Source organism: Ostrinia nubilalis, chromosome 9 (genome assembly GCF_963855985.1).
Source record: "Ostrinia nubilalis chromosome 9, ilOstNubi1.1, whole genome shotgun sequence".
Classification (NCBI taxonomy): Eukaryota; Metazoa; Arthropoda; class Insecta; order Lepidoptera; family Crambidae; genus Ostrinia; species Ostrinia nubilalis.
The window spans coordinates 14,315,806-14,340,746 of NC_087096.1; the positions used below are offsets into that span (position 1 = coordinate 14,315,806).

The 24,941-nt window shown below is 40.5% G+C and overlaps 3 protein-coding genes across 5 annotated transcripts; 1 reads left to right on the top strand and 2 right to left on the bottom strand.

Annotated features, from left to right (window-relative positions):
* Positions 1 to 27: 27 nt before the first annotated feature.
* Positions 28 to 872, bottom strand: LOC135075044 (large ribosomal subunit protein bL12m). Its single transcript, XM_063969412.1, has 3 exons — positions 726 to 872; positions 375 to 651; positions 28 to 292 (listed from the first exon to the last, which is right to left on the bottom strand). The coding sequence occupies exons 1-3, from the start codon at positions 788 to 790 to the stop codon at positions 89 to 91; spliced, it is 546 nt and encodes a 181-aa protein (XP_063825482.1). The 5' UTR covers positions 791 to 872; the 3' UTR covers positions 28 to 88.
* Positions 873 to 1,054: 182 nt separating this feature from the next.
* On the top strand, positions 1,055 to 21,897 carry LOC135074722 (cryptochrome-1). Of its 3 annotated transcripts, XM_063969092.1 has the most exons (14): positions 1,055 to 1,228; positions 8,875 to 9,029; positions 10,056 to 10,202; positions 10,684 to 10,871; positions 12,708 to 12,824; positions 13,502 to 13,635; positions 14,178 to 14,273; positions 14,360 to 14,433; positions 15,095 to 15,221; positions 15,675 to 15,857; positions 16,935 to 17,102; positions 18,876 to 18,999; positions 19,909 to 19,968; positions 20,670 to 21,897. In XM_063969092.1, the coding sequence occupies exons 2-14, from the start codon at positions 8,900 to 8,902 to the stop codon at positions 20,790 to 20,792; spliced, it is 1,671 nt and encodes a 556-aa protein (XP_063825162.1). In that variant the 5' UTR covers positions 1,055 to 1,228; positions 8,875 to 8,899; the 3' UTR covers positions 20,793 to 21,897. The 3 variants fall into 3 exon arrangements, with proteins under 3 accessions (XP_063825162.1, XP_063825159.1, XP_063825161.1); XM_063969089.1 differs by lacking the exons at positions 1,055 to 1,228; positions 18,876 to 18,999; positions 19,909 to 19,968; positions 20,670 to 21,897 and adding an exon at positions 6,265 to 6,422 and having other exon boundaries at positions 16,935 to 17,153; XM_063969091.1 differs by lacking the exons at positions 1,055 to 1,228; positions 8,875 to 9,029; positions 18,876 to 18,999; positions 19,909 to 19,968; positions 20,670 to 21,897 and adding an exon at positions 9,216 to 9,345 and having other exon boundaries at positions 16,935 to 17,154.
* Positions 21,898 to 23,055: 1,158 nt separating this feature from the next.
* On the bottom strand, positions 23,056 to 24,701 carry LOC135075045 (cytosolic Fe-S cluster assembly factor Nubp2 homolog). The gene is made up of 4 exons (XM_063969415.1): positions 24,497 to 24,701; positions 24,126 to 24,396; positions 23,840 to 24,011; positions 23,056 to 23,656 (listed from the first exon to the last, which is right to left on the bottom strand). The coding sequence occupies exons 1-4, from the start codon at positions 24,605 to 24,607 to the stop codon at positions 23,422 to 23,424; spliced, it is 789 nt and encodes a 262-aa protein (XP_063825485.1). The 5' UTR covers positions 24,608 to 24,701; the 3' UTR covers positions 23,056 to 23,421.
* Between the last annotated feature and the right edge of the window lie 240 nt (positions 24,702 to 24,941).

The window sequence follows — 24,941 nt, forward strand, 5'->3', positions numbered from 1 at the left end:
ATAGGATTATTACAAAAAAACAGGAAGAGTTTTAATTTTTTTTTATTTTTTTTCTACGAACTAAATATTACCAGTAAAAATGCTTAAATTATTCAATTTCAATAATAGCTCCAACTTTAGATAAAGCTTCTTTCAATTTTTCTGCCTCATCTTTGGAAATGTCTGCCTTAACGACTGTTGGTACACTTTCCACGAACTTCTTCGCTTGGACAAGGTTGAAGCCTTCCAGGAGGTTCTTTACTTCTTTGATCAGTGCTACTTTTTGTTTGTCATCGAACTTTGTCATTTTGACCTGTGAAAAACAACACAAGTTTTAAAACCAGAAAAAGAAAATAGTTTGGAGTAATTTGTCTAGAAAATATCAACTTTCTTACTGTGAAACTAGTTTTGACTGTTTTGGGAGCGGCTTCTTCTTCCTCTTGTGCAGGCGCGGCGGCCATGGCGAATCCACCAACAGGCATAATAGGGGCATCGGGCAAGTTCAATCTCTTCTTCAAGACCTGACTTAGTTCTGATACTTCAAGCAGGTTAAGGGTTGTGATTTCAGCAACTAACTTCTCGATTTTTGGGGAAACGGGCTTGTCGACTCCCTCTGGCACTGGTATAGATATCGGGGACGCTGCCTGGACGACTTCTTGACGTAATATTGTGCTGCAAAATGAAGATCAGGTTAACCTAACCTCAAAATTAGCTAACTATGAAAAATACATTTTTCTTGTGTTTACCATCTTGAGAAAGACCGCAATTGATTACTGAATGCTAAGTTCTTGAAAATCTTGATGCTGTTCATAATTTAATCAGAAAATTTCCAAAACGGGTCAACAAAAATCAGTCGGTGGCCGTGACACCTGTCAAACGCTTTTTGTCTATATTGATTGCCTGTCTTTATTTGAACGTTTGATGGTATAACTCTTGATAATGCCATCGTTATGTATACGACTTTTGGCCAAATATGTTTGTTTTGAAACGGGATTATCGGGTCAAATTAGAAAAAAACTAATGTCAATGTCAAAATTGACAACTTTTTGACACTTTCATTTCATTTTACAAAAAAAACTGCTTTGCTCTTGTGTTTGTGTTTTTGTATTAATTTGCTTTAAAAAATCAATTTACTTTATTTTGAACCCTAGAAATAATATTTAAAACATGTTAGTATTATAAATAAACCCCTAAATCAATTAAATTTATACGCTCAGCCAGTCAGCATCGAGTTGGAGCAGCGTTGAAGGTAAGTGTGTTAATTTTTGCGCATTTCCATTAAATAAATTAATATTTAATTCTGTTTCAAGTTGAAAAGGTGGTTTTGTTATTTAAGGTTAGAAAAACTTTGGATTAGTTGTTTATAAACTTATTACGACTGAATAGTAAATAAATTCTTGATGTTCTATTAAAGATACAAGGATTACTTGTTTCAAGAAATGACAGCAGTAGAATCCAGATTATCCGGATCAATTAAAACCAGGGGTATTCCGGATAATCGAAAATCGGGATAATCGATTTCAAAGTAAAATCAAACAATAATTAGGTAACATTTTACTATAGAAAGGGTTTTACATGCATCATTTAAACCAGTGGTTCTTAACCGGTGGTCCCTGGAGATATTCCAAGTGGTCCACGAAGTGCACTTGCACACCTTGGTCAAAACCAATTTAAACTGATTTTTGCAGTCAAACTGGTTTTGACCGATTGAGGTGGTCCCTGACAAGACAAATTTGGTAAAATGGTCCCTCATGATTTAAAGGTTAAGAACCACTGATTTAAACCATTGGATGAGTACATTTATTTTAACAATGAACCAAGACGAAGTCCGTACCGTGTTACGGTGGCAGCGCTGGGCCGTATCACAGGTGCCACTACTTCCTACTACTTCCTGAAATCTTCTTGTTTTCTTACACTTTTCAATACAGTTAGACAATTCATCTTGTAGGAAAATTGAGACTAACAAATTTGATCTCTATCCCACACAAATTAAGAGCTAGTGTAACTGCAAGTGTGTTGGTATTGTTTTCAGTGCATCATATCAAAGTAATAAATTGCACAATTGCTTTGATCTAGGTCACATATATTAGGTGTCCTCTAGAATAGATTTGAAAAGGTAGGGCAGATGTCCACTTGCAGAGTGCCATAGTTTTGCTGCCTATGTTTTTTTCCTGTTATGCGGATTTCGGCACGCGTGCGGATCCTTGTCCGCATGCCTGCCTGCATTTCGCGCTCGCACACTCACTGCTGTCGCCCGTCGCACAGTCGCGACAGCAATATAATTACGCGCGAGCGATAAGGATAGGTAGCTAATTTTAGCCAATGATCGGCGAGTGCTCGGCAACCAGACTTTAGGCGGGCTACACGCACGCGGAACGAAATCCGCATCACGGGAAAAAGGCACTATTGCCACGCTATATTATTGCCGAGTTTTATCGTATCATCATCATTTCAGCAATAGGACATCCACTGCTGAACATAGGCCTCCCCCAATGATTTCCACATGGCCGGTTGGTGGCGGCCTGCATTCAGCGTCTTTCCGCTACCATTATGAGCTCGTCGGTCCACCTTGTGAGTTGTGGGTGGAAGTCCTACGTCTTGCGCTTTCCGGTACGTGGCCTCCACTCCAGAACCCTGCTGCCCCATCGGCCGTCAGTTTTGCGTTCTATCGTATCACTCATGTTAAATTAACTGTATGACATTAGGTACCTATACTATAAATTGACAAACAGAACGCGAGGTAACGTTGAGCGTATCGCTAGAGCTTGCTACCCTAGGCAAAGTAACATAAAAATGGTCCTTTACGTAGCAAAGTAGTTACGTAAAAAAAGACAGGGCGAAACACATACAAAAAAGCTGGAGCGAAGCGATGTCGGGATTAAAACTGCGCTCAACTTTGTCTAGGGCCTAGGGGGCTTCATTTACAGTACTTGTACTATACTGTATACTGTGGTAAAAGCGCGGTATCGAGTCTTCTTTTTTTTTTTTTTTTTTTTTTTTTTCTTTTTTTTTTTTTTTCAAAAAGAAGGTATCGAGTCTTTCTATGTAGATTGCGCAATGACGCGTGCGTGCTGGGATCGCGTTCTGCAGGTGTCAGACAGAAGAACTCTTCATTTCATAGGCAAATAGGCATGTTTAAAGTCTTTTTCCGATCTGTTTAAAGTGCTTTGTAAAAGATGTACCCGTGCGATGTCTATACATATACTAGGGGTGGCCAACTTGATTAGACATAAGATCTACTGTTTACTAACGAAACCCAGGGCGATTTAACAGCATAGTTTAGTACACAATCATGTAGTATTTTTTGCCTTGCCACCAAAATCTCCGAAAATATATAAAACTGAACTTCCACAATAAAAAAAAAGACTATTTTGCATCCCTTACTTGGAAGTTTATCACAATACCCTAATATCGAAAGAGGAGAGTATCCTAATTTACATTCAAATCTGAAATAAAGAATGATCTTGTATATGATAGGTATAATCAAAATATCCTTAACATCATCAGGATTACAAACTTGTGGATTATGTAACTTTCATTTTGGAAACAAACAATACAGCGAATAAAGGACGTAATCATAATGTGGAAATTTAACTTGATTTAACAAACAAGCTTAAATTAAACTTTGCTTAACTAGAGTTGCCTAATCAAACATCTAAAATTACATGCGACTCTATGCGAGGCCCTTGCGTGATGGGGATGGGGTTTTATATAACTCTTTCAAAAATACTCAAAACTTTTGAATTATATTCGTATTTGTTTTCATAATCTCTTACATAATACACGATACTGCTGCACTGGTGACAAATCGTTATTTTGTATAAAGTGTTTTCACCTCGCCAACTCTGTAACATTTTTACCTACAGAGATTTTATCTATCTCTTAGCCTAGGCGCAGACTATCGATTTTTTGTCGGCCGATAGTTTAGTCGGGCAGTTGATCAGTATGGGCATGTATGGAAGGCGCACATAACGCCGATTTGATTTGGCCGATTCTTCATACTATTTTTTTAAAATCAGGCACTACTATCGGCCAACTAAAAAACGATGGTCTGCGCCTAATCTTACGTATATCAACATGCACGTATAATTTATGCGAAAGGCTCCACATGTAGTATATAATGTACTTAACTGTATAATCAACCCTATGTTCAGCATTTAGCAATACGTAGGTACCAACTAGCTAGACGGAATATGTTTGGCTTCCAACAGCCGAAGTTGCAAAGGACTTCTTATGGCTTGAGCTGTAATTAGTTCTATTGTTTGTTATTCGTTTCACTTTAATTAACTTCGCGAGCCTGAATGGTTCTTGAACAACTTAATTACAAAACGCTTTTCTAAAAGAGTACGATATTGAAAGGAAAATTGTAGAGACATCGGCATTGCCCGTCTTCTGTATTTAACCTACCTATGGCTACACTATAATTTGCTTCTATATTTTAATTTTTTTGGTGCTAACGTGCTGAATCTGTTACCAGTTTTTCGCTTCGAGTATGATAGGAATGGATAGATTTGAAGATATAGAAAAGGCCCGTTTGAAATAAGTTTTTTGCATAACAAGGCCAGTGTTTGACCGCAATCGCACCTGGTGTTAAGTGAGATGCAGTCTAGGATGGTAAATATCTGCTTTGTAAGTGCCTATTCACTCTGGCCTTGAAAACTTGATTTAATATTTATGTTACCATTATGTTTAACACGAGAGTTGTAGTTACAGAGAAGATTTACAAGCCCGATTAAATAGACTGTATTCCAATCACCCGTAACAGTTGCACTTCCTTATCGAGTTTGTCCCAGATTTGCGTGCACGCAGTCTCGTGTTAGTAAACTGCCGCCTTCAGGTCACAATTCAACACAGTCACAGTCATTAGTATAGTAATGACTTTCTCATTCTTAAACATCACCTCCACTCCCAGACTGAATTTTTCATTGTTTTGCTTAAATACTTATTTTCTTTTTGAACAACAAATGAATGGTTATTTTATTAGTAGTTAAGCTATTTTTATGTCAACACAGGAAGTTGCCATTCAACAAGTCTGATTGGTTATAACATATCCACTTTTCCACTCACTTGTCCAATACAATCCCATTTCCCTTCCGGACTCAGGGTTGAAACTTGAAATGTCAAGTCTTTTCTATATCACTTTGAGTAACAAATTAAAATAGAGAATAGCCTCCCACCCACTAGGTGGACCGACGATCTGGTGAAGATCGCGGGAGGTGCCTGGATGCGGGCGGCGCTGGGCCGGTCTTTGTGGAAAACCTTGGGGGAGGCCTTTGTTTAGCAGTGGGCGTCTTTCGGCTGAACCGTACGAATGGGATTCAATTTACTTTTCTTTGTTCAGGCACAGATTATTCTATCATATAGCAAAATATAAGTAATGAGCCACCGTGTCAGAGTTTATCCGTAAAACAAAGGTTTATCCTTATTTATCAAGTTAGCAACCCTAGCTGTAGGGGATGATTGTTTTGTTGTGAGGACGGATCGGATTGCGTCAGACAGCTCTCGTAACTATTATCTGCAGGTGAAATCGATAGTTGGCCGTCCTTCTGGATATTATTCATAGTTATGTCGTACTAGCCTTCGATAAGCTTGTGGCATGTTTGTCACCATAGGAATGATCCTATGGTGACAAACATGCCACAATGGGGATGACCCCACTTATCCTCAAAAAGTGATTAAGGGATAACGTGGGGAGTGTATTCCCCTTTGGTGAATTAGAGGGTTGTTCTCCTGCAGGGGACTAAATGACCTGACGATGATGATGATGATCATTTTGCGGAGCAAACAACTTCAAAGATGCAAAACGTCACGTAAATTGGAAATGGGAGTCACAACCACAACATTTCAGTCGCGTCTCTACCATTTAATGAATATGACTCGGTCTTTATTTTGAAGAACTGTTTTCTTTCTAAATACGATCGATTGCCTTAAATATTTATTTTGGCACATTAGTCTCTACTTACTCTACGTAGATGAATTAAAACTGCGGTGACTTTACCAATATTGAATTTCAATTAACGAGTTGTTTTTCGTGCCATAAAAGCAGTACGCGCCCATTAAAATGCAAAGAGCAAACAAGAAACAACTAAGAAACCTTAGAAGTCTTTTCTAGGTTTTTTAAAAATTGCAAGGAAAATTTGGAGTTTTTATCGAAGTTTAAAACAAAAAAGTTTCTCTCGGGCTTCGGGGCGAAGCCCTTTGTGTTTGGAACCTTCTGGAAAGCGATTGTTTCAGTTTCAGTCCCGCTACGTACTGTTTCCAAGCGCTCCTTTCGAACCGCGTCAGTTCCAATTTGCGCGGTGTAGGGACTTGACGTTTCCTTGTTTTTAACTTTTCCATTTTTGGATATTTAATATTATTTTCATAAATATTAAAGCTGCTACATAATAATTCGTTTAGATTGAATAGTGTTACTAAAAGCAAGTGATTTTAGGAGATTTTTGGTAAGGACGTGGCTTTTCATATGTTTTTCTTTTAGATTATTTCAGTTTTCCATTTGGTCAACCAGTAGTAGGCATATTCGTAGCTCTAAATTCGTGATATATTCTCTTCTTGAGAATTCTGAAAGGAATGCTAATATCAGCCATGGAATCTCTAAAGTATATGAGAATATGCAATACTTTATGTTGGACATAATAAATATTTCGTTGAGTCGAATCAGTCCTTCATTCATATTGTGTTGAATCCTTTTAATAGTACACGTAACTTATTATCTTCTCTTATTAACTATAGTAATTTACTCTTTATTTGCCTATCTTCTCATAGCATTTACTTGTAGAATTTTTTATGATAAAATCTCTTAAAATTATTGTAGGCAAAGTAACGAAACATCTTCCACCTAGTTAAAAGGTATTATAAGCAAAACAATTGATTGATCTAGCTGCGTAGGTTATGTAATACTATCGCGGTTGCTATAGGCAATAGCATTAGGTATTACACGCGTAGTACGGTCTAGGGTCGCCGAGTAGTACTGAATGTAAACAGTCATCTATCATGCTTTTGCTATGACGACTATAGTTATCCTCCTAGCTATTTTAGCTTTCATGTCTTATTAAAACGCTCCAATTTTACCTCTGATAAATTAGAAAGGATCGTGATCCTGCAGTAGAGTCTAAATGACTGATGATGATGATTGAAATGATCTTCCATTACCCCTTAGTTCTACAACGTTTATTATGTTACAACAGTTTGGTAAAATTTCTTTTAATAATCATCTGATTACTTAGTTCGATTTTCTGACAGATTGCAGAGATTTGTAGAGCAAACCATAGTTAGACCATATAGCAGGATGGGAATAAATCAATCATTGATGACGCACTAGGATTCAATTAGGTACTCTACGTTCACTACTACTCTTTAATCCTACTGAATAAAGTGCATTTTCTATCTACTTTCAAAAGACATGAATTTAAAGTATCGAAACGAATCGAAATAAGGTGCATATAATTTCATACATTTTGCAGTGCTATTCGTCACTATGGCCGTATTGGCTGATGGAAAAACGCTAGTTCTCTTCAGATGTAATATGTAAGGCTTATTTGTAGTTTATGTTAGAATTTAGCATTTTTGTTGGATCGACCACTGAATAAAATGTGTAGGATTTTCTGACAGATTTTGTTTTTTCTAGTTCCTTTTGTAGTCCACTCCATGTTCTACCATTTACCGGAAAGTAGCTCTCCATGTTTTCGATGTTCGTTCTTTAATTTTATGGTAGTCGACTTCATTCCATAACATTGCAAAATTCTTTAACTTCTACCACCAACCTTTTACATCTAATCCGGTTTTTTAACGACTTAAGCCCTAGATTCTCTACCAAATTATTGCAAAGTGTATTTCATTTCAAGACAGCCCTATTGCGATGCCACCTGGCGATTTAACCAGGCCATGGGCGAGCTAAGGCCATCTCAGTAACATTGGGAATTAGTGCGTCATTCGCTCCATCAACGCCTGTACGTTTGGATTAATAGACTAAGTATAGCAGTAGTTTGAATCTTTTATATGACCGGTAGTTCAGGATATCCATGGAGCATGGAGGAGGCCTTTGTTCAGCAGTGGACGTCGTTTGGCTGAAACGAACGAACAAAATGCCTAAAGAGTATCTGAATTTCCATTCGTGAATCTTTGCGAGAGTTATCCATTTAATAACTGCAGCAGACTTGATATAACAAGTTAGATTACCGGGGTAACAACTGGAGGAAATCGCGCTGTAGCCTCTGCCGTAACTGTTTGAGGAAAATTTTGGATTAAGTAAATTATTTATTTTTAACTTTATTTTCTAAAATTACTTTCGGTGATATCTGGGAAGACACTGTACGTGCGTTGTTAGGTTTGGCTTAATTTTGATGACTCTATTAGAATAAGAATATGTAATAATATATTGAAGTAAATAATAATGTAATCTATCAACGTTATTAAACTCCATATTACTATGATTTAGGTCAAGCCATGTCAGTCGACTCGTACTGAAAAAGTAGGTATTGATTTATTGAACTTCGCAAAAACATTATGCGACGTAGCACGTTTGGGAAATACGAACCTTGTTAAATAATACATTATTATGTTACCATTTTATTTTTTACCACAGCCTCAGGTCACATACATTTTCTTTATTTACGGCATATTCAGCTCTTTCAATAGAATGAATTGCGAACATTAGACTTTCTCAGTCCGCCTGACTAAATCCTCTTGCCAATTATTGACCTCTCAATTTACCAGAGTAAATTAGAGTAAATTATCTGTGTTATTGTATTACCTATAACTAACACAATAAATGATTATTTGATTTGATTTGATTTGATTTGATTTGAGGGTCGTCCTGCAATGAAAACTATAAATGATCTTATAATGAATGAAGGAAAAGTAGGCATAAGGTTTGATGTTTTAATTCTTTTGTAGGTGGTGATAGCAGAACAGGGTGACAATGCTGGGAGGCAGCGTGCTATGGTTCCGCCACGGGCTCCGGCTCCACGACAACCCGTCTCTTCACTCTGCGCTGGCGGATAGGAGCCAGCCGTTCTTCCCCATCTTCATCTTCGACGGGGAGACTGCTGGTATGTTTCCTTCTTCATCGAAGGGTGACGCTGGGAGGCAGCGTGCTATGGTTCCGCCGCGGGCTTCGGCTCCATGACAACCCGTCTCTTCACTCGGCGCTGGCTGACAGGAGCCAGCCGTTCTTCCCCATCTTCATCTTCGACGGCGAGACTGCTGGTATGTTTATTTCTTCATCAAAGGGTGACATGCTAGGAGACAGCGTGCTATGGTTCCGCCACGGGCTCCGGCTCCACGACAACCCGTCTCTCCACTCGGCGCTGGCCGACAGAAGCCAGCCGTTCTTCCCCATCTTCATCTTCGACGGGGAGACTGCTGGTATGTATCCTTCTTCATCGAAGGGTGACCTGGGAGGCAGCGTGCTATGGTTCCGCCACGGGCTCCGGCTCCACGACAACCCGTCTCTCCACTCGGCGCTGGCTGACAGGAGCCAGCCGTTCTTCCCCATCTTCATCTTCGACGGGGAGACTGCTGGTATGTATCCTTCTTCATCGAAGGGTGACGCTGGGAGGCAGCGTGCTATGGTTCCGCCACGGGCTCCGGCTCCACGACAACTCGTCTCTCCACTCGGCGCTGGCTGACAGGAGCCAGCCGTTCTTCCCCATCTTCATCTTCGACGGGGAGACTGCTGGTATGTTTCATTTCATCATCGAATATCGGTAACAATGCTTGTGGCATCTGGCAGCGTTTTGTTATTCAGGACTTATTCCACCTCTAATTTCCACCGTTGCAGTGGTAGGAAGGAACAAGAAGTGGGATCCTGTTATGACAGGTTATGCAGTTGGTCACCAATAAAATGAACTGTGCAGGTTGAGTAGACTCAAGGGACTAGCTGACTGCTTGGAATCCGCTACGAATTCAACAGAAGAATATGGGACTTTGAAGTATAATTAATTTCTCCTCGTTGCAAAGCGGGAGACGGACTGAAAACATATTACCGTTCTGTGATTTCTCCACAAACGATCCTCTTGCTCGTATTATTTCGTCGTGTAATGTATGTCAAATATAATTTGACGTTATTGTTACAGGAACGAAAGTGGTCGGTTACAACCGCATGCGCTACTTACTGGAAGCGCTTGATGACCTGGACAACCAGTTCCGGAAGTACGGGGGCAGGCTCATCATGCTCAAGGGGAAGCCTAACATTGTGTTTAGGAGACTGTGGGAAGAGTTTGGTAAGTTTTGTCGTCATAGTTTTAAGAAAACTAGCTTTTGCCCGCGGCTTCGCTCGCGATAAACTTTGTACCTCTGTTCCTTCCCCTTTTGGGGTGAATTTTTGAAAATCCCGTTATAGCAGATGCCCACGTCATAATAACATCTGCGTGCCTATCAATGCAACCAGTTCAGTGGTTTGAGCAATGTGTTGATAGATTAGACAGCATTATTTATTTAGGTAAAGCTTGAATTTGACTTTCCAACTCGTCTTTTCAGCGCAGGGAGCGCAGGCCAAATCCTCCATTAGCCTCCAGTAACTTAGGTTCGTATTCATGCAGTGGAGACTAAACGTGACACTTATAATTTCCAAAGGCCATCGCTTCAGCGTTTTCTTGTATGAAGTTACTTCGCTGTGTGAATGGATAAAATGGATTACATTTTCAGCGATCAAAAGTGCCATAAATCTAGGGCCCCTAATGATGATGAATTAAAATTACCAAGGTATCCGCAAGCTGAGCTTCGAGCAAGACTGCGAGCCGGTGTGGCGCGAGCGCGACGACAGCGTGAAGACCGCGTGCCGCGAGATCGGCGTGTCGTGCCACGAGCACGTTTCGCACACGCTGTGGGAACCCGACTCCGTCATCCGGGCTAATGGAGGCATCCCGCCGCTGACTTACCAGATGTTCCTGGTGAGTGTACAATGTATTTTACGAACACTTATAGGACTAACTTTGGGACCTGGTTTCAGTCATCAGCGCTGAGGGATTCTCCCGCTTACTTACCAGATGATCCTGGTGAGTGTCGTATAATGAAGTCCTTAGCTGCCTTCAAAAATTACACGCCTGGGGAAGGATTGTCGTCTAGCTCATGGAACACAATAGCACACGCTATGGGAACCCGACTCCGTCATCCGAACGGAGGCATCCCGCCGTTGACTTACCAGATCACCATCATCATCATTTCAGCCATAGGACGTCCACTGCTGAACATAGGTAGGTAGGGTCAATGATTTCTACAAAGGCCGGTTGGTAGCGGCCTGCATCCAGCGCCTTCCTCCTATCTTTATGAGGTCGTCGGTCCACATTGGGTGGACGTCCTACGCTGCGCTTTCCAGTACCTACGTGGCCTCCACTCCAGAACCTTGCTGCCCCATCGGCCGCAACTTACCAGATATTTCTGGTAAATGTACTCAATGGTGTCCTTCGTCCGTTAGCTACCTTCAAGTAAGGAGTGAATAGGCATTTTTTTGGCAAGTTTGCTCTACCATAGATCGCAGTGATCCTGGGTGAAATTGATCAAGAGCAAGCCCTTACATGGGAGTTCGAGTCAAGGGGTAGCTAGCTATGCCTAACGGGGGGCAGCTTGGTCTCTCACTATTTTCAAAGTGTCTGCCACCACATCTGATATTTTAATAGTTTGAACAGTGTCTGAGCAGACAAAACGAATTCTTTTTTTTCTGATTTATTTTCAAAACCCCATTGCCATTTACATAGGTGACGCAGGAAAACTCGTGAGTTGGGTCCGTCGCCTGTTACTATTCTGATTTCTTACATGAGAAATGAGCACATAATGTAAAGTGCGAACACAAATTCATGTATTCAACACGTTTGCAATGCACATCTGTAAGATTGAATATACGGTCCGCCATCATAAATATAAATCAGACCGTCATTATGCTATACTAGCGGCCGCCGGCGACTTCGTACGCGTGGATCCCGTTTTACTCCCTTAGGGGTGGAGTTTCGTAAAATCCTTTCTTAGCGGATGCACACCTCATAACATCTACCTGCATGCCAAATTTCAGCCCGTTTCGTCCAGTGGTAGGGCTGTGCGTTGATAGATCACTATGTCGAAGTCACACCTTTGAGTTTTATCAAGCATAACTTCATAATTGTCTATGTATTCTACTGGTAGATAAGAGCAGAAGCCTTTCATATTCATCGCAAATTGCGTACTATGGTACTTAACATAAATTATTTGTAACATACCGTTCATTGTGGACCCGCATGTCAGAGTTACGCGAATACAGCGATAATGAAGTAAACTATATTTATACTTACGTAGGTACATTTAGTTTTGCGAGTGCAATAGCTAACTTTGTTCATTTATCAACTGTAGGACTTTGCTTAATGACTTCGATTGTTAAACTTACTTGAAGGGCATTGCTAATTAAAGTCTTGATAACAAACATAACCTTTCTGTGATTGCTCAGATGTAGTAGTACATCTAATAAACCAATGGCTGCTTCTCGGAAGCTTACGCTGCCATCTTTAAGAAAGTCAAAACTAAAGTACTGCCTATTAAAAGCAAGTTTAAAAGGAAATTGCAACCAAAGTTCAAACTAGCAATTGTGATTTAGAGATATGGTATGTATGGAAGAGTATAGAAACAGAAACATATTATAACATACTGCATGTTATAGTATGTTTCTAAACTCAGTAAATATTGAAGGAAATATCCACAGCAGCTGGTTACAAAATGAACTGAATGACGTTCCACATTGAGGCCACATTTGCTTGTTTCAGCATACCGTAGCCACCATCGGCGACCCCCCAAGGCCAGTGGATGACGTGCAACTGTCAGGCGTCAAGTTCGGAAGCCTGCCGCTGTGCTTCTACGAAGAATTCACTGTCTTTGACAAGGTTAGAACAAAATCCAGTCAATTTGAATACTTGAGTGAATGACGCAAGTTATATGGTGTAAAATTTTAGACCTACCGTGGGTAGAAAACAGTTCAAAGCCACTGTGATCTATGGATTCTAGAGTCTTCCATCAATTTAAGCAGAAGACGTACTGAATATGGACCTTCCCCAATGATTTCCACATTGATATTGCTCATGAATTAAGAATGACTATCACATTATACAAGATGCAATCGATTTGCATTACAAAAAAATGGTAAAATACCTACCCTGTCTCGTATATTTTCATAAAATACTTGGAAGATTTTTCAGATTTGAATCGTGCAGAAGTTCTGGAAGATTACCGGGTTCCTACAAAAATAACTTAAGCTGGGGCCATTGCTCGCCTGTATACCATGCTTTGTTTTGTCCTCTATAAAAATACCTCTATAGCAAATACTCTAGTACAGTCGAGACGCGATTTGTCCTGATATGGTTAAACCAACGAGTGCTCAGATCATTATTTTTTTATTGTCTCATCGCGTCGTGAGCGCATTCAAAAGAGCGGTTCGATAACACAAATTTCCCAATGCGGGCTGTTTTACAGTGACCACAATGCGTTATAAGACGATTTTTCGCTCAATTACTGTTTTCGGTCCTTGAGCGTAACAGATACCTAAATAATATCAATAATTCAGGCCCCAAAGCCGGAAGACCTGGGGGTGTTCCTGGAGAATGAAGACATCCGTATGATCCGCTGGGTGGGCGGCGAGACGGCGGCCTTGAAGCAAATGCAGCAGCGACTCAGTGTCGAGCACGAGACCTTCTGCAGGTGACTATTGCTTTTCTGTCTTCATTCAAAATCTATACTTACTAATATTATAAATGCGAAAGTAACTTCTGTCTGTCTGTCTTGCTTTCACGCATAAACCACTGAACCGATTTTGATGAAATTTGGCATAGAGATAGTTTGAGTCCCGGGAAAGGACATAGCATAGTTTTTATCCCGGTTTTTTAAACAGGGACCCGCGCGATAAAGTTTTTCTGTGACAGGCAAAATTCCACGCGGGCGATGCCGCGGCCGGAAAGCTAGTAGTAAATAAGTATACTGTTAAATAACGTTTAAACGAATATTATGTTTTTAAATGATATTGACCTTTGACCATTGATTTTACGACGTGTCGTCGTGACACTACTGGTTTCTATGTATTTCTATGAAGACATCCGTTGCGTCGGCTACAAACTTGCACCTAAACATTTTGTTTATTACTTTACGAAGCTCTGTGTTTTGAAGGCTGTTCGTTATTAGTATGTAGCGGTTGTCTGACACTAATAACTAACGATACTCACGATCATTGATCGTTAATTTTCCAGGGGATCATATTTGCCGACGCACGGAAACCCTGACCTTCTGGGCCCGCCGATATCTTTGAGCCCTGCCCTCCGTTTTGGATGTCTCTCCGTGAGAAGGTAAGTCACGAAAACAACGAGATAGCTATCTTTTTCTTATGTGATGAAATGTTTTGTCTAATTTGTGTCATGTGTCATATTTGTAGGTTTTACTGGTCCGTGCAAGACCTATTCCGTCAGGTGCACCAAGGGTCTCTGTCCTCCACTCATTTTATTACGGGTAAGTTCGTGGTTTTATCAGTACCTCTAGCATGAACAACTTTCGTCTTCGAATCGTTTGCGTATTCGACAAAATTCGATACTCAACCTTCGAATTAAACGATAACGTGACAATTTTGATTCTCAAAATAAGTTTAGTTCAACCATTTCTCATACTAAGTTCACTTTACGACACGTTCACAAGGGCGCTGTTGTAGTTTTCGTACTAAATCTTTTGATGGCGATTCGAGTACGCAAACTATTTAAACTCGAAAGTTTTTCGTGCTAGCCGTACAGTACTATAGATTTCATTCACTCCTTCGTTATAAAAAAGTCCGCTAGAGACGCAAAGTTCGCGTACTTTTCAGATGTTCAGAATATTTTTTGCCGATTGAAACTTTAAAAAACAACGCATTACTTCATCCTAACAAAATTTGAAATATTTATAAGTACCTACTGAAAATTCAATTTGAAGAATAGTCAATTTGTTTACTAGTTTCTTCAATTCCTAACTTTGAAGAATATTTGAAAGTCAATCCAAGTCACTCACCTATTTGTAATGGAACTCTTATTTTATTTGGCTCACAAATCTGAACAAAACTTTGCAAAAAAAAATTTAGATATGATAGGAATACAGCAAACGTCATAGAATTTACATAAGATATTCTTCTGTTCCCTTCTAGGCCAGTTGATCTGGCGCGAATACTTCTATACGATGAGCGTCAACAACCCGAACTACGGCCAAATGGCTGGGAACCCCATCTGTCTTGATATACCCTGGAAGACTCCTGAAGGCGATGAGCTACAAAGGTAAGTCTGAAATATCTGGATTTGGAAACATTTTTGATCCCTATTAGTAAGATTTTGTGACAATATTATGCGGTGGCTGGTGATGAGAAGATGCTATGTTCAGCTGTTTATTGAGGTAGACTGATGATGATGAATGCGTCCATGGGATTTGAGGTAAAATCTTCAGGTAGATCCCAGGGACAGGGATTTATTTATTGCATTCCATGTTGTAAGTTTTGTTTCAATTCCCATAGTTTTACCCACATATGTCGAGTAACGGAGCACCCGGGTTAATTTTAGTAAGTTTCTTCGGCCTCGCCTAGCTCTTAATTTTAGTGGATATACCAATTTCCGGTCATGTCGTCTCGTTCTATCGCAAAGAATCACCATTTGATAAAAGCGATAGAAAAAATAGAAATGTGTAGCTGGAACTGTGGCCGATAGAAGATTGATTTCTAATCAATGTATCACCAGATGGATCGATGGCCGCACCGGCTTCCCGTTCGTGGACGCAGCGATGCGACAGCTACGCACAGAAGGCTGGCTGCACCACGCCGTGCGCAACACTGTGGCGTCCTTCCTTACCAGAGGAACGCTGTGGCTGTCCTGGGAACACGGCTTGAACCACTTCTTGAAGTATCTACTGGACGCTGATTGGTAGGTCTTAGTTTTGTTATTTAATTTTTAGCGTTAAGAGTTGCATCTCAAACTAATTTAAAAATTATAAATAACTTGAAAAAATCGAACTGCCTAAGGCGGGAATTAGTTAGGGAATCTTAGTTTCGTGTTGTAACTTTGTAATGTTCAGTTCTCGTAATCGGATTCTGGACACTTATGTACTTTTAACGCGTAATTTCTGCGCTACTGACAGCGAAATGAGGCGGGCTGGTTTGTTATGACGGAGATGTAGCACAGCGCAGTTTTCATTGAATATCGAAGCCAAGCTGACGGCTGTGTCAGTTTAAAGAATAATATAACTTTTACCAAGGCTGCGACATCGGAGTAAGCTACGCTATTGTGTTGTGGCACTCAACGACGCAACGTCATAGCCCGTGTGCCATTTCTCTAAGTGAGCACGATTCCGCCTAGAGTTTTCGCCTCGTGTTCACCGCGGAACGTCCACCCACAAGGTGGACCGACGACATATTATCATAAAGCAGGAAAGCGCTGGACGCAGGCCGCTACCAACCGGGTAACATGGAAAGCATTGGGGGAGGCCTATGTTCAGCAGTGGACGTCCTATGGCTGAAACAATGATGATGATGATGATGATCGAAGTCAAGCTGACGGCTGTTGGCAGTTTAAAGACAATGTAACTTTCACCGACGCTGCGACGTTGGAGTAAGCTACGCTCGTGTGGCACTCATCATCATCATCATCATCATATCAGCCACAGGACGTCCACTGCTGAACATAGGCCTCCCCCAATGCCTTCCACGTTGATCGATTGGTAGCGGCCTGCGTCCAGCGCTTCCCTGCCACCCTTACGATGTCGTCGGTCCACCTTGTAGGTGGACGTCCCACGCTGCGTACTATGTGCCCTGCCCATTGCCACTTCAGCTTGCTAATCCGTCGGGCTATGTCAGCGACTTTGGTTCGTTTACGGATCTCCTCATTTCTGATTCGATCTCGCAAAGCGTGTGGCACTCAATGCGTTGCAATTATTGAGCGATGACGAGGAAACGTCATCGCCTGTGTGGCATTTCTCTAAAGGCTCCTCTTTTTCTTTTCAAGGTCCGTCTGCGCCGGCAACTGGATGTGGGTTTCCAGCAGCGCATTCGAAGCGCTTTTGGATTCAGGCGCGTGCGCCTGCCCCGTGCGCCTCGGGCAGCGCCTCGACCCTAGCGGCGAGTACGTGCGCCGCTACGTGCCCGAGCTGGCGCGCGTGCCCGGCGACTACATGTGAGCCGTCCCCACTAGACACAGGGCCGGCCCCACTAGACACAGGGCCGGCCCCACTAGACACAGGGCCGGCCCCACTAGACACAGGGCCGGCCCCACTAGACACAGGGCCGGCCCCGTGCGGCTCGGGCAGCGCCTGGACCCTAGCGGCGAGTACGTGCGCCGCTACGTGCCCGAGCTGGCGCGCGTGCCCGGCGACTACATGTGAGCCGTCCCCACTAGACACAGGGCCGGCCCCACTAGACACAGGGCCGGCCCCACTAGACACAGGGCCGGCCCCACTAGACACAGGGCCGGCCCCACTAGACACAGGGCCGGCCCCACTAGACACAGGGCCGGCCCCACTAGACACAGGGCCGGCCCCACTAGACACAGGGCCGGCCCCACTAGACACAGGGCCGGCCCCACTAGACACAGGGCCGGCCCCACTAGACACAGGGCCGGCCCCACTAGGCACAGGGCCGGCCCCACTAGACACAGGGCCGGCCCCACTAGACACAGGGCCGGCCCCACTAGACACAGGGCCGGCCCCACTAGACACAGGGCCGGCCCCACTAGACACAGGGCCGGCCCCACTAGGCACAGGGCCGGCCCCACTAGACACAGGGCCGGCCCCACTAGACACAGGGCCGGCCCCACTAGACACAGGGCCGGCCCCACTAGACACAGGGCCGGCCCCACTAGACACAGGGCCGGCCCCACTAGACACAGGGCCGGCCCCACTAGACACAGGGCCGGCCCCACTAGACACAGGGCCGGCCCCACTAGACACAGGGCCGGCCCCACTAGACACAGGGCCGGCCCCACTAGACACAGGGCCGGCCCCGTGCGGCTCGGGCAGCGCCTCGACCCTAGCGGCGAGTACGGGCGCCGCTACGTGCACAGGGCTGGCCCCAGCAGCGCTCGAGGCGGAGAGGCTCCACCAAAGCGGAGAGGAGAGATGTGAGCTGTGGGTAGCTGAGATGTGAGGTTTCAAGAGAAGGCGGTATGCTAGCAGTAGTGCCTCAGTAGCCCCGCCGCCCGACATATGTCGCTAACTCGCTCGATCCGTTTCAGCTCGGAATGACAACTTCTCATAATGACAACCGGGGCGCAAAATGTCCACTTCTCGAAATGACAACTTCGTAAAATGTCAACTTCGCTAAAAGACAACTTCTCATAATGTCTATTTCTCACAATGACAAATTCGCATTTGGTCTACTTCGCATAATGTCAACTACTTGTTGATATTTTATTTTCATTATTTCTAGAGTTCTAGTTCTTCTAGAGTTGTCATTATGTGAAGTTGACCAAATGCGAATTTGTCATTGTGAGAAATAGTCATTATGAGAAGTTGTCTTTTAGCGAAGTTGTCAAATTTAAGAAGTTGTCATTTCGAGAAGTGGACATTTTGCGCCCCGGTTGTCATTTTGAGAAGTTGTCATTCCGAGCTGAAACGGCTCGATCCATTTCCACCGAAGCTGCGCGGAGAAGAGATGCAAAAATAACGAAATCTGATTATTTGTGCAAACCGTGCCATAGTAAAATCTAAAAAATATCTAGGCCCTCTAATCCTGGCAACAACTCAAAGTTTAGAGGAAAATCTTTGAAGGTCACCGACAAGTTTTGGTGTGTAATAATCCCCTCTATTTAGTAAAACATTTCCTGACGAAAAACAATTTAACGATAGTACAAATTGGGTACAAACTATCTTTACATAACAGTATGTGAATAGAAAAAAAAATGAAGTTATTCCCCCATCCTTAAACTCAACCATACCCTTACCACCATCAGATACGAACCATGGAAGGCGCCGATCGAGGTGCAGGAGCGTGCTAACTGCATCATCGGCAGGGACTACCCCGCGCCCGTCGTTAACCACTTGGCAGCCGCGCAGAGAAATCGGAACGCGATGAAGGTAGGCGGGATTAATTTCGTGAGATGGGTGGGGCTAATTGAAGGCTTCAAAAGTCAAATCATTCCAGTGTTAACTGGAAAAAAAATGGAAACTACAAAACTGGATTGGTTCATGTGAAATGTGACATGCCATTCAGACGAATAATATAAAATGAAATCTATACCTTTGCTTAGAATAAAAGAGAGCCAGCGTAATTTTCGACTGATCAAAATAGGTTATGTATTCAAAATTTTATTTTCCATTTAATTTGTATTTATTGGCATTCGTATTTTATCTATGCTTGTAGTGCATGCAATCGTTTTTTATCATTTATTGGATACGTTTATATTGCCGTCATATGTGTGATGCTTCTATTAATAATAATGTGATTCGTGTATTGCTGTGTAGTGGATGATTTTGTGTCACGTGATGATAGGGGGTTTTACAGGTCGTTTATAATACCAATTTTTGTAAAAAAAAACAATTAGCAATCGGAGGACATAAGCTCCATTCGTTCATAGTCAAAGTCAAAGTCAAAATTTCTTTATTTGTTTAGACTAATAAATAGTTCTTACAAATCGTCATATGCTCTTAAGGAGCCTCTACATGTCTCATAATCTTTTTACCCTACCAGCGCTTCGAGACCAACATTTGGCAAGTGCTGAGAAGAAGCGCCGCAACAAACTCATAAACATATGTGGTGGAATGAGGACGCGTCGTCACGTTAACGTTATTTTATGTCAGTCACTGACCATTTTCACACCACCACTTGCCATGAAGGGTTAAATCCATTTTTCTAAACACCGCGCTTGATTTCAGACTCAAAGCATTACTCCATAAGGTCGAAATCAAAAATGTTGTAACCAAATCATCATCACGTGATATAACCACACACGAGTAGTCGCCCACAAGTCATGTGATTTTCCTCAGACGCTACGGCGTTCCATCTCGAAGCAGATTCTGAAGGGCGACTGGTTGAAGGCAGTCGGGGTTCGTACTTAGCCCGTGTGTACCCATCCGCAGACAACACCCCAAATTGTACTCTATTTTGTAGGTGATAATGTTTTTACTTGCATGATTGATTCCGTTCGTGAAAAATTTAATTTGTAAACACGATGCTAACTTGTTAAATTGAGCTTTAATAATTTCGCTTTTGATTATGTTACAAGTAAGTAAACAAGATTATTTTAATGTTTTGTTATAAAATTTTCTCTACTCCAAAGAGAGTATGTAGGTACTATAATTTGAGCATAATTATTACGATGGATGATCAAGATATTTTTGTCTGCGTCTGTGTACATAAGCGGAAACATTATTCTATTTTATTTACATACTTACTTACCTACCATATACCTACACATCTTATCATTATATTGAGGAAAGAAAGGTAGTTATTAATTAAAAGGATTTCAGAATAATTGTAAATAGTGAGTATGCATGAATTTCATTCTGTATAATATTAATGTTATGCTATGTATAAATTAAAAACAAAAACAACTATCTTCCCTTTTTTTCCTCTTTCCATATCTATTTCACCATACAAGTCAGTTATGAACCCATCAAAAAACTTACCCTCAAGGTATGCCATCAAAATCGTCGTAACAATGAGTTCACACCTGATTGTGCATGACTAGACGCTAACACACTACAATAAGGTTGACTTCCGACTGTATCGTGGTTTTGTTCGGCAGGAGTTGCGCGAAATGCTGCAAAAGGCGCCTCCACACTGCTGCCCGTCGTCCGACGATGAGATCCGGCAGTTCATGTGGCTAAGCGAGGAAGGCCAGGCCACCGCTACCGTGGGCTCCAATTAAATTGGCTGAGGGTAGCTGCCAAATACTCAAACGGTATTCGATAGTATTTTGGGTTGAGTTTTCTTGAGTATTTTAAATGTGTTTTATTCATTGAATACGAAGCCAGTGCACGAAAAGATATAGGAATTATTTATATTTTCTAAGATTCTTTAAAGCATTTTTCCTTGAGCCAAAGTGATTGATGGGATGTTTGATTAGGCACAAATTGGCTTGCTTTATCGACAGCGCACATTGGGCGACAAAACGCGGCGACAGACGCGGCCACAAAACGCATGCGCGCAACATTTAATATAGCTTATCGTCGCGACATATCGCGGAGTCGCAACATGTCGCGACAGTTGAACAGTCAAGGAAAGAATATGTACTTATTCAAAATTTTATTATATTATTCTGGGTTATTTGTCAAGAATCACATAACGTTTAAGTATTTGGCTGTGCTAAAGAGAGCTGTGTTTTATTATAACGGAACGTTATAAAAGTAAGACTGAATACGCGGGATGAGTAGGAAAATTGATACTCAATGTGTGGTTTAAAAACTTACGAAAAGGCCATTAAAACGTAATTCATTCCAAATTGGTATTTACTGGAAGATTCACCATGGTTCTCTTGATCATGATTGATTTATTGATTTGGGCGTTTTAAAAAAACTGTGCCAAAATTATGAATTTAATTGCTGGTCAAAGTAAAATTCGATCTGATTGAAATTTTACCGTTAGTAATATTATAAGTCATTTATTGATTTTATTTGTAGGATGATTTCTCTTAATGAGGTTCATTTAGTCTTATTTTCTGTTTTATTTGATGTTACTGAAAATGGGATGTACAAATGATTTCCTATTTCCACTTCCAATGTGGTACTTTGGATATTCTAGGGTAGTGCATATTTTATTGATGTTGTTTGAAATAAATATATTTTTTTTGTTATTCTTAGTTGTTATCTGAAAATAGGTTCCACCAAATGTTTTGTTACTAAATTTTAATTATTGACAATATTATGAAAAATATTTGAATTACCATTTGATTTTATTGAAGTTCCTTTTAAGTATTTTGTTTTAATATAAGGGCTGATATTTTTTATTGTAGTGTTTTATAAGCCTTTTTTTTACTGTAGGTGCATAATGTATGTCAATATTCAATGTCTAATTATGTATTAATTAAACATAGTATTTTAAGATAAATATTTAAAATATTATGCGTATACAAACAAAAAAACAGAGCATCTGTTTTGTCCCTTTTCATTACCTCTAAATCTTTGACAAAGTGACAAAACATTCAATAACTAAAACTATATTACTTACAGTTAATGTGAATAAGGGAAATATTTTAGAAAATGTGTTCATATGTATATTTATATTCACTGAACCACGGTAATACTATCATACAGTATTGTAACTTCATATAAACGGACGAGACGAGAGCGTTCCTTCGAAATTCAAATCTCAGTATGCGCTCGACATGCAAAAGTCGGGGGTGTCGCGAATGTGCCACAATAATAAACGAACGATGTGTTGTTTTTTAAACAGTAAGCGCTCTTTTTTTATAAACATATTTTACAAAAGTACCTATTTATACAGGGTGTTAGGTAAATAGGTTTATAAGCCGACACTAGCCCATGTTGCTGTATGCATATAAATGGTCAGTGATATCATCATTTTATTTTTTTTAATTTTCATACAAAATAAAATTTATGAAATCAGATTTTTATGAAAATTAAAATTATTAAAATGATGATATCAATTTTCTGACTTCACTATACCATTTATATGTACATGTTAACATGGGCTAGTGTCGGCTTATAAACCCATTTACCTAACAGCCTGTATACTGATCAAGCATTTTGTACGCCTCAGTCGAGGCGCATACATTGTACGGTCGCAAAATAAGATTTGTTACTAAATCTTAACACAAATAAATTACAATCACAAAATACATTCACAAAACTAGATAGAAATTCTAAGTAGGTAGATCTAATGAAAATAGGGTCTGCAGGTGGGCAGCCCTATCGCATGTTGTCATACGGTGACGTACCGCGCGGCTGTTGACATTTATTTCAAAAATATGGCCGAGTTGGAATACTGTATAGATAGTATTACCGTGACTGAACAGAACCAAAAATCGAATGCTATATTTATACACTGGGACAGATATATAATTATGTATACAAACAATGTATTTTTAGAAACAAAAAAAAGTTTACTGTGTAGTTTTTATGCATTTAAACATAAATGATGTGGTAATGTATGTTAAATGACCAAATAAACAATTAAATGTAAATCTGTATTTTATTTGTCTACAACTCACTTGTATTGTTACATATTTTGGTCAATATCATATACAATATCAAAGAAATAAAAGGAATGGATTTATAGCAATGCAACATGATGGTAGTGGTATTATACTAAAAGGACAACAAATAATTTTTTGAACTTCATATCTTTAAAACAGAAAACACCCTCACCATGGCTTTGCCAATACTATTTTACTTTATACACTAATGAAAAATAATATCACTTGATATAAAATAGTACTTTCTCTTATAAACTAGCTTTTCCCCATAATTTTATACACAATTATTGCAATGTCTTAATGTTCTTGTTCTTTCAAACACTTTCTATGTTAACTCAACATATCATTTACCATTTACAGATGAGTCTGTAAGATGCTTCACAAGTTCACTGAAAACCTTGCTTGTGTTAGAATTTGGGATTTCCTTCACTGCGGCAACACCTTGGCCTGCCAGCTTGCCCACTCTGGGGTCTATGGGCAGGCTGCCAAGGAATGGGATCTTGGCAATTTCAGCCAATGACTTTCCACCTCCACTTGAGAATATGTTTGTACATTCACTGCAGACTGGGCATTCATATCTGGAATTGAGTAAACAAGATACTGTTTCTGTTATAAATAAAATTATTTTTAAATGTACAATTAGTAGACAATTTATTATTATGGCAACATGCATGGTTGCTTAAAATACTCCTCTTAAGTGACCTAAGTAGAAAGAATAATGTTATTCACAACTTTCTACTTGTGAATAAGTTGTTACTTACCCACTCATGTTCTCAACAATGCCCATGATAGGTATTCCAGTTTTCCTACAAAAGGTGATTTCTTTCCTGACATCTTCAATTGCCACTTCTTGAGGAGTTGTAACAATTATAGCTGAGCACTGGGGCACTTGGCGGAGATTCTCCATCACTGTTATATGCTCATCTGAGGTTCCTGAAAATAGATAAGTATTTTAATAAGTTATTACTTCAGAATAGAAAAATCAGTAAAACAATAACAAAAGATCTACTTTTATTCAATGTATAATATATTTTTATAGTTATGTACCTGGAGGTGTGTCAATAACTAAGAAATCGAGTTCCTGCCAGCAGACATCTTCTAAAAACTGCTTGATCATAGAAGTCTTCTTAGGGCCTCTCCAAACAACAGCATCATTACGGGAACTGAGGAGGAAGCCTATAGACATCACCCCTAGCTTCTGGTCGCTGTCTAAGTACACAGGGATCCAACCTTCAGGGCCTTGATGGACACTTTGGTTTTCCAAATTCAGGAGGTAAGGAACACTGGGCCCACACAAATCAATGTCCAGCAAACCAACCTATTAAAAAAGGACTACTATTGTAATTGTTCAGCAAAAACATTATTATTGTGATAAGAAAATTATCGAACTAGAAAAATAGTTTGATAAGAAAACTAACCTTAAAACCATGTTCCTTAAGTGTTAAAGCCAACTGGGTGCTCACAGTTGATTTGCCAACTCCTCCTTTTCCTGAGAGAACTAGTATTACACGTTTTACTTCTTCCAACATTTTATTTTAATTCTCTTCTCTAATTTTAGAAAATATTTCACAACTTTTTTGTTGACTTTTTTACTTTTTGTTGACAGTTGACAACTTGACAGCCGTACCGTATGACATTGCAGCGTTCTGTTTCACATTATTAGTTTGGTCAAAAAATTAGTTTGTGACTAATAAGTCATAAACAGGGTACGGAAACTCCCATACTACGATCAAACTTGCTTCCAAACAGCGACTTCAGTCGATAAATTCCAATACTTTTTTTTTTTTTTTCTTCTTTATGGCTCTCGCGGATTGCGTTTAGCCACGACGGGGTTCTTGATTTTTGCGTTCAGTTTTGCCATAA